We start from the raw sequence: 9,199 nt of genomic DNA on the forward strand, positions 1-9,199 counted from the left end.
GAAGTGACACTTCTTGGCATGGAGATCAGTAGCACAGTCTTTTTATGTCATGCTGTATTTATAATTATTTGGGATAGTCTAAGACATTACTTTTCTGTCTCTTTGGTGTTCTCTTAAAGTCAAATTGTTGAACAGGAAAATTCTTGGCACTTTTATGTCTTTTTGTGACACTTCTCATAATGGCAGCTACTCAACAGGAATCTCCCTACTTATTCAAAGGCTTGGAGTATTTTGCATTTGTCAGTGTATTATGTGCAAAGGTAAAGATGGTAGTAAGAAGTTGCTGGGTTTTCTTTTTAGACACTCTAGTGATGTCCAAAATGTTAGTCTTGTCTGTCTTCATTTATGTCACAAGAAGTAAATGCTTAAATATTTGAAGTTCCTCTTTAACCTAAAGGGGAAAAATATTTATATATATATATATATATGTAAACAAATTCTATTCTGTATTTTATATTGCAGTATTCATTGGATAATTATGGTGGATTATGATGAAACATGCCTTTAAATAAGAAAAACATTCTTCTGTATGTCCCCCCATTCTTTCTCTATAGAGGCTTTTCTTTTGAATGCTTTGTACAGCTCCTCAGAATAGATATTTTTATGAACTGGTTGGTGTCGATTCACAATAATATTGCTTTGTTATCTACAGTTTATAATGAGTTTATGGATATGTAAATAATTGTTACTTGTTTTACTCTAAACTTGGTCTATGGTATTGTATTTCTGTTCTGAACAGAACGGCGGAAAAAAGCTTCTGCTTGGGAAAGAAATTTAGTTTATCCAGCTGTTATGATATTGCTGCTGATTGAGACGGTAAGAATTTTTGCTTTTTTTAAAGAAAGCATTATGGGGAATTCTTCAGTCATTTGGGGGTGTACTTTTTAAAATTTTTGAGTGATGTCTTTAAGCAATAAATTCAATACTCCCTTGATCATTTTAGTAGAACTTACTTAACATTACGAAGTCAGGTAAGGATATGTACTTCCACTGTTCAAACGTGGAATACTTTTAAATAATGAGACTGTTTCTTGTTCTTTACAGTCCATCTCAGTCCTCTTAGTTGCTTTCAACATTCTTTACCTGTTGGTTGATGAGACTGCAATGCCAAAAGGATCAGGGGTAAAGTAAACTTCTCTTACATAATTTTTATAATGCTAGTAATGCTTTGGAGCCCTTAGAGAAGTGCAAGTTAGAACTTGACTTTTGTTTCTCTCTCAGTCCTGCGTAAGCATTTATTACATGTCTTGTTATAATGACTTCTTAATAAAATCAGCCCAGAATCTTTACAGTAATTCAGTCAAGTAAATAACTAATCTTTTGCACTGTGTTTTACTTTTAACACCATTTAGCGATATTCAATTTAAGAAAATAAATGTATTAAAAAGCAATATGAAAAACCTTTTTTTGTCTTCCTCTTTCAAAACACGAACATTTTCTTCCTTTATGATAAAACATAACAAACTTTAAGAAAGTAAAGAACAGCACATTGAGTAATAGTGTCTTTAATCACAAGGGAGTTTTTATTAATTTGGTAATGCTTTTACCTGACTATAGGTCTGTATGAGCTTGTGTAGCTATAAAAGCTGCTAAGTGGTGATGACCACTCTGTGGCATTGCAAATACCTAGTCTTCTGAGATCTCTTATTTTAGTTTCCAAAGTGAAGGAATATGTATAAAATGCGTATTTTAACTTCTGCCTTAGTACATTTCACTCAAGTTTGAAAGCAAGCTGATAAAATGGGAAGAGATGTTATAAGCTACAAGTCTTATATCAGGATGATCCTTAAATAACTAAGTAAAAGCTTTATTTCATCTAGGAAGTCTTTTTTGTACTTGTAAAGGTTAACTTTATGCTTGTTGCATGAACCTTATTAAATTATGCAAAATATTTTTCTCCTTCTAGGGTCCTGGAATAGGAAATGCATCCCTATCCACATTTGGTTTTGTGGGAGCAGCACTTGAAATCATTTTGATTTTGTATCCTTTCTTCGAAAATTGTCTGTTAACAAGTATTCTTTCTAGTTTTCTGGGACACTGGTAATTTACTAAGACACTTGCTTGGAAAGAAGAGAGAGGTCTGTCCTTCTCAAGCACTCGAAGTGTTTTTTTGTTTTGTTTATTTCTCCCCCCTCTGGTTCTTAAGACTTTTAGGACACTGCTGAGAACTTGAGTGAAGCATGCATTCTTTGGAGGTTGCTTTTTCCTTGATTCTCACAGCTATCTTATGGTGTCCTCTGTCGTCGGCTTCTACAGCCTTCGTTTTTTTGAAAATTTCACTCCCAGGAAGGATGACACAACTATGACAAAGGTAAGGTGAAGTCTGTGGTGGTGATGGCCCCCTCCTCTCTCTTGCCACCCAAGACAAACTGACTCTTTTAGTAATTGCCCTGAATGGCTCATTTGCAGTGATCAGTATTTGTTTGTAAGCTGCGTAAACACAAACTGGAAGATTTTCAAAATGCTGAATGAGTGGGAAAAAGGATATGCTCTGTTTAGTTTGGATGGCATCCATTCACTTGTAAAAAGCTGGGAATAGCAGAGCTTGTTAACTAGCTATAGAAAAGCTAGTGAAAGAACTTTTTTCAAAGGAAACGTATTGCTAATGAGTAACTTTGATTGTGCTAACTGTACTTCAGGGAGCTTGTTTGAAATCTGAAGAACTTGGTTGCTAGAAGTAATACAGACAAAGTAATTCAAATTTGAATAATTAAACTAAGACTGAGGAGGTCTATTCAGCAACATTTTGTAGTTTGAGGCTAATTTTACTTTTTACAATTTAGCATTGGCTTCAGAATAACCTAATGCTAAGGAACGTGCTTACTTTTTGGAAAAATATTCCCACAGCTGACAAGGGGAGGTGATGAGTAACCAAGGAAGAGATGTTGAATTTAATTATTTATTCAATGTTTCACTTGAAGAAATAGAAAGAAAAAAAAAGCATTTTTTAACCATATATTATTGGAAGTGAGAAAGTAGGTAAACACATAGAATGGGTATAGTAGATTAGGGAGTTGAAATGTTATTAATGCCTTGTATAGTTTGTTTACAGTACACCAGGAATAGCGTACTATTAATAAATATTGAATGAATAAATATCTATGTACTTTTAAGAAGTTTTATTTTTTCTTTTGAATTCTGGTAGAATTAGAGCTGAAGAAAGTGATCCCTTGTGAGAGAAAGAAGTTTCAATTACTCTTTACTCTAGTTTTTGTGAAGCCTTTATAAAATCTAACAGCTGAGATTTTTTTCATGCTATTTAAAGTAGTCAACAGGCATTCAGTTGAAAGGAAGCTCTTTGTTGTAATTTTTTTTAATAATGCTAATCCTAAGCAGTTGCATACAAAGCTTAAGCTGATGTATCAGTCATCTATTCTAAGCTCATGGAATAGCTGTTTTATAAAACGTTTGCAGGAATTAAATAAACAGTTGATGCTTTTCAACATGCTAATTTTGAATTATTTTGAATCCAGCCATACTTAATACTTTGATTAAAAGTAAGTGATTACATATTTGATTTTTTTAACTCTTGGATGATCTTCAGTTGTATAAAACCATATGGAGAAGTGCAACAGAAGTAAGCAAGACTAACAGTATGTTATTGTGAAATACCTAAGGTTCGTTTTGAGCAATGATACTTTAAGGTTTGTTTTCTTGATCTTGACTGGTTTTTCTTTTTTTTTTTTAACAATTCCATTTGTAATATAAACACCGTTTCTCATTTTCAAACAGATAATTGGAAACTGTGTCTCAATCTTGGTGCTGAGCTCTGCTTTGCCAGTGATGTCAAGGACGCTGGGTAAGTGAATTGTACAACACAATATAGAATATCATAGTAAAGGACACTTAAAAATTGAGCTTTTTAAAAAGGAACAACCTGTAGTTGTAGCTTTCATATTGTCACCTGTGTTTGTGGCCATACACATGGGCTGTGTATGAAACTGCAGAACATACATTTTTTTTAAAAAAAAAAAACACGTTTTCTAGCGAACTGTTTTTTAAAAAGGCAGGTTAGATTTTAAACTTGAAAGAGGAGATTGTGAGATGAATAGATAGAGAGACTGTGCGTTTAGGGCAGTATAAAATACTTTCATGTTCACTGTCAAATTGCAGTTAGGTTTTACGGAAAAAAATACATTTTAGCTATAAAACTTGAGATAAGTGAAAATGCGTGTTTTTTTTAAAACAGTGACTTCTTAATGGTTTTTGTCAACAAAGTGAAAACCAGGCTACTTTCATTTTCTGTAAGTTCTGCTCCCATCCTGTGTTCCTTCAGTCTTCAAATAGAAAAATTAGGAATCCAACATAGTAGAATCGAAATAATTCTGATTTTGTTAAGAAATGGCAGTAGCACTTGAAGTAAAAAACTATTTTAGACTGTTGGAAAGACATGACGTTTTGTATCTTGACAAAATTGTTTAATTGGTTAATATTCAACTTGAATTCTTGAAGTTAGACTGAAAGGGTATTACTAAGTACATAAATGTACATATTTAAGTAGTGCAAGATACTTGCAGCTAATGTGAATTTAATTAGCAAAATTAAAAAAGAAATTAACAAAAAGCTTTACCTCAGGCTGTGTGTCATAAGTAGAAGTTTAGGAGTTCAAGCTTAGGCGCACTGACTACTAATGTATACCCAATAGTTTTGTAGTTGATTCTTTTCACCCAGAATGCTGTCAAATTGAGAGTAGCTAGTATTTTCCAGTAAGCCATGTTGTATGTTTTTGTGCTGTGTATCTCCAGATGACTCTTATTTACTAAATCACTTTTATAACAAAAAAAAAACTTGACGTGATTAACAAGTGAATGACTGTAATGTAATATATTTTGGAAAGCTGAATCCTAAAACACATGTTCTAGAGCTCACATTTTAAAAATCTGTAGCAAAACTTCTTAAGAATGCAGTTTTAGAATATAGCCTATTTAAGATCTTAATAAAACAATGTTAGCATTGAACAAGATATTATATCAAAAACTTAGTGCCTTAAAATATAATTATAACATTAATGCAGTAAGATAGTGGACAATACTAATCATTTGTTTAAAAAAAATGATTGTTAATGGTCTGTGAGATTAACAGTTGATAATAAATGGTTTCTGTGGAAGAACGTATACATGCTGGGTGCATTGTTGTCTCATAGGAAACAGATTAATGGTAAAACTCGCTTTAAAAAAAAAGCCAACAAATGAAATTCCTGGATAGTTTGCCATAGAGATAAATAAAAGAAGAAAAAAGATGGAACAATTAACACACAGCTAACAAATGCACAGACACAGCTGTCCAAACAGGATTAATAGAGTGTATTAGAGTACAGTGAGTCATGTGGTGCTTTGCAGAAATATCAACATGTGTTGCTCTACATGCTACCGCCCTGTGGGACTGAATAGATGAAAAGAAAGAAATATGTTAAGCAGACTCATAGTCTTTTCACATCATTAAAAAAGCAAGTTTCTAGGCTATGGAGAAAAGGCTAGAGTTTATCATTATAGGAAAAGTAAAATAGCAGAAGTTATCTAGTACAAGTACTGACCTTTTTCAAGCTTTAAAGATGTAAAAAAAATTCTGGTATTTCTATGTTATATAGCACTGCCGTGTAGGTGGTGGATGTCTGTAATCTTTCATTCTTTTAGAACTCCAGGATAAGTTCACTCACTTTATCCAGAACTCTTCAGCCTTTTGGTAGTCCCGCTTGAAACTTATCTTCTACTAGCACCATGTTGCTAAACACTAGGAAACAAATTGGGAACAGGGCACTTAATAGCCAGAAACGTAGAAGCAAGGAACTGGAAACAGAATTGAGTTTTCTGATATATAAAAGTTTTCCTGGAATTCTTCTCATGATTATCATGGTTGAATAAAAAGTGATATGAAACTCATTTGTAACTGCAGTTCAAAAATATAGTATTTCTTTTTTTTAACTTGAACAGTTCTTTTTTTTTAACCTGATTTTTTTAAAACCTAAGCAATTCTTTAGTGTGTTATTTGGTAAATTATGATGAACGTTCTTGGACATGTGTCCACTAGAGATGTAGTTTTCTGTTCTGAGTTTTCCATATTGCAGTCTTGGGAACTGTTTTCTCTACAGGCTGTGTAGATTCTTATTCTGTAGGAAAGTCACAAAAGTTTAACCCTTTTCTGTCACAAATGTACAAAAAAGTACTGTCAGATTTTTTTTCTGATGAGCACTGACCTTTTTTTATAGGAGGAAAATGAATGTAACTTATGTCACAGAAGTGTCAGGCTTAATTTTTGTTTATCCTTACAACTCCTGCAACATTGCTAGCTATTCTTCCAAACCCCTTTGTGTCAAGGGGTATTTTCTCTTTTGCAAATAGACTTATTATGCAGTGCTCTACCTGTTTTGTTTCTTTCCCTTTAAAGATCCAAAGCCTGTACATTCAAACTTGATGTTCTCAGTTTTCCTGTAGCTCTGCAGCCTGAGTAAAAGGCTGTTTCTTTGAAAATGTTCTGAAGGACACTGTTTTGCTTCAAGTGTGAAAGCAACTCATGTTTATTATTTTTTCCTCTGTTTACCAGTTATTCAGTCAGCCAGTTTCTTCTTGTGCTAAGACCTTCTGTGCTTTTTTGGAATTTTTACCTGCCTGATTAACTTTAGTCTTATTTTGCTTTATTCTTTTAAACATCTTCTCATTTTCTTCATGGTGGCATGTTTTTCTTTAGATACCAAATTTGATTCCCATATACATTTGTATGTATGATATTTTTTAATGAGTGGTGCTGAGTACAAGAAGCATGTACATCTTTAACATTTTGATGGCTGGCTGAGGAGTGTTGAGGACTGAGCCAGGATCATGGTACAATGAGATTCGTTAAGTGCCAGGTTTATCTTTGAAAAGAAGATAGCTGACCTTTAATTCTGTCTCTTCACTTATTATCACTGGTGATAGTTTTCAAAAAAAACCCTTTACAGTAAGATGATAGAAAATTTGCTTCCAGCAACTTGAGAGCCAGGAGTAGTTTCTCACTGCAGAGTTTCCTGTTGCCGTGAATGTGAAGAATCACCAATTCTAGACAACTGATGTTTGGGTATCATCTCAATATTCTGTCTTTTAATCAATGCAGTCTTTGATGTAGACCTGGCAAAGGAACAACCTGTGGCTCTTCTGCCTTCTGGGATGTACCCTATGGCTTATAGACACTTCCACATTAATGACACATTTTGCTCACTTAGCTTTAGTGATTGACTAGCCTTTGATCAGCACAAAGCCCGAGTGTCATTGTTTAGAGGTCCACTGCGAAGACCACCTGTCAGCACTGTCTTTCAGCCAAACTCTTTTCGTTCTGTGCAAATACTCTGTGGCTGTAGAGGTGGATAGCTCTAGGAGAAAAAGTGCCCTTGGAAAGAGGTCTTTACAATTCTGTTTCAAAAACAGTGGTCCTGAAAAACATACAAAGGCTTACTGTTAGATGTTAAGGATCTCATGGAAACCCATTTAACTACCTGTATTGTTTAATAAGAAGGCCTACAATGTGCATTAGCGTTATCTGGAATAGATACGGATTTCAGAGAAAATGACATTTCAATCAGGTTTTATACTATGCCGATTTTCCTAGTTGTATGTATTGAAATAATAAAGGCAGAATTCTTACCCAGAGTCAAACGTTACTTTTACGTACCATTATTCAAGTATTTTAGTAGGAAACCTAAGAAACATTTTGAAAAGTGTTCCAGTTTTATAGTAGTCAATAAGTGGGCAAATGACTTTGATAGCATTTTCTTGTGTATTTAACCACGTGTCTTACCATATGTTGTCTTAAAGAATTTTGTGTAATGTGTGTAAAAAGAATATGTAAAAAGTAATAGACTGAAACTCGTGTGTTTCTTCTATAAATGTAACCAACATTTTAATCCAAATCTCAAATTCAATTTTAATAGGAATTACTCGATTTGACCTGCTTGGAGACTTTGGAAGGTTTAACTGGCTGGGAAACTTCTATATTGTACTATCTTACAACTTGCTCTTTGCTATCATGACAACGTTATGTCTGGTCAGAAAGTTCACTTCTGCTGTGCGAGAAGAGCTCCTGAAGGCAATAGGTAATTGTAGCACTGAAAACTTAGTTTGTGCTTGAACTTTTCCTTTCTCCAGCACTGATACCTTGTTGTGCTACTGTTAAAGTTCTTATAACCCACAGAAAACTTTTTTCTTGTGCATGCAAGTTTTTGTAAATTAAGGTGTGAAAGAATAGCCATGTGTTATTTCTGAAGAGTTGAGAGCTAGGTATAATGATCTTAATGATGTGTACATGTATTTATTGATGTGCAGTTAGATTTTTTTCCATTTTGTGAGAGTATAAAAATTCATTGGTACTGTGAGCATGTAAACGAAGCCTGAATGTGTTTTGAAGTGTGAGTGGTGGTTGTCAGTGACCTCTTTAGGGGAACTTAGCATTTTTTGGGAGTTGAAAGATAGCAGTAACAGGTTTTTAATCTTTTTTTTTCATTTGTTTTTTATACTGATTGAGACATCTAAGCCTTAAATTCTCCTTGTGTGTATTACAATGGGCTGTTTTCATAGTCTACATTCCAAAAAGGTTGCATATGTTTTTTTGTTTGTTTGTTTAAAGCAAATTATTAGTTCCCTACCAATAGTTTAGTGGAAATCTCAGCTGCTTTCTTGCAATGTTTTAAAGTGCTACGTGTTCAGAAAATTCTTGTAGAGAATGTATGGAATTTTTAATAACTGGTTGAGTAAAACCTATAGCTGATCTAATCAGAATTTTGATTGAATGGTGCATTCATGTTTAAGAATTTGCAAGTATGGCAGTACAAAAAAAGCTTAAAACATATCTGATACGAAGAGGTTGTTACTACATCTCTACTAATGACGATGAAGCTCCTACCTTTGTACAACAGAACAGTATTTGCTTAAGTCGAAAGGACCAACAGTGAAACTTTGGTGTTTGTTTATAACCGCAGGTTCAGTTTGTAGTGTTGAAAATGTACACATGTTAGTTTTCACTGATTACTGCTTTCCAGAGTTGTGAACTTGGTAAACAAAATCTGAGCGCTTCCTAGAGTATGCCTCCTGGAGTGCAGCTCTGCTGGTGGCAATAAGTTAAAGTCAGAGCTACTAAATAGTGCAATACAATGAGGAGACTCTAGGGCTGATAGAGTCCATTCTGTCATTTGTGATGTTGAGTTCTCAAGCTCGGAGGGAACAGATTAGTAGGC

The 9,199-nt window shown here is 33.9% G+C and overlaps 1 protein-coding gene across 2 annotated transcripts in view; it reads left to right on the plus strand.

The window, feature by feature from the left end:
• The window catches only part of LMBR1 (limb development membrane protein 1), a 75,446-nt gene that overhangs the window by 58,001 nt on the left and 8,246 nt on the right, over positions 1-9,199 (plus strand). For both annotated transcript variants that reach the window (XM_083826238.1, XM_083826239.1), the window contains 6 exons: positions 740-816; positions 1,045-1,122; positions 1,907-1,980; positions 2,221-2,311; positions 3,733-3,799; positions 7,901-8,062. In XM_083826238.1, coding sequence (XP_083682364.1) covers positions 740-816; positions 1,045-1,122; positions 1,907-1,980; positions 2,221-2,311; positions 3,733-3,799; positions 7,901-8,062 — 549 coding nt within the window. The remainder of the gene's footprint in view (positions 1-739; positions 817-1,044; positions 1,123-1,906; positions 1,981-2,220; positions 2,312-3,732; positions 3,800-7,900; positions 8,063-9,199) is intronic.

This window comes from Anser anser, assembly GCF_964211835.1.
Source record: "Anser anser genome assembly, chromosome: 2".
In the NCBI taxonomy this organism is placed as follows: domain Eukaryota; kingdom Metazoa; phylum Chordata; class Aves; order Anseriformes; family Anatidae; genus Anser; species Anser anser.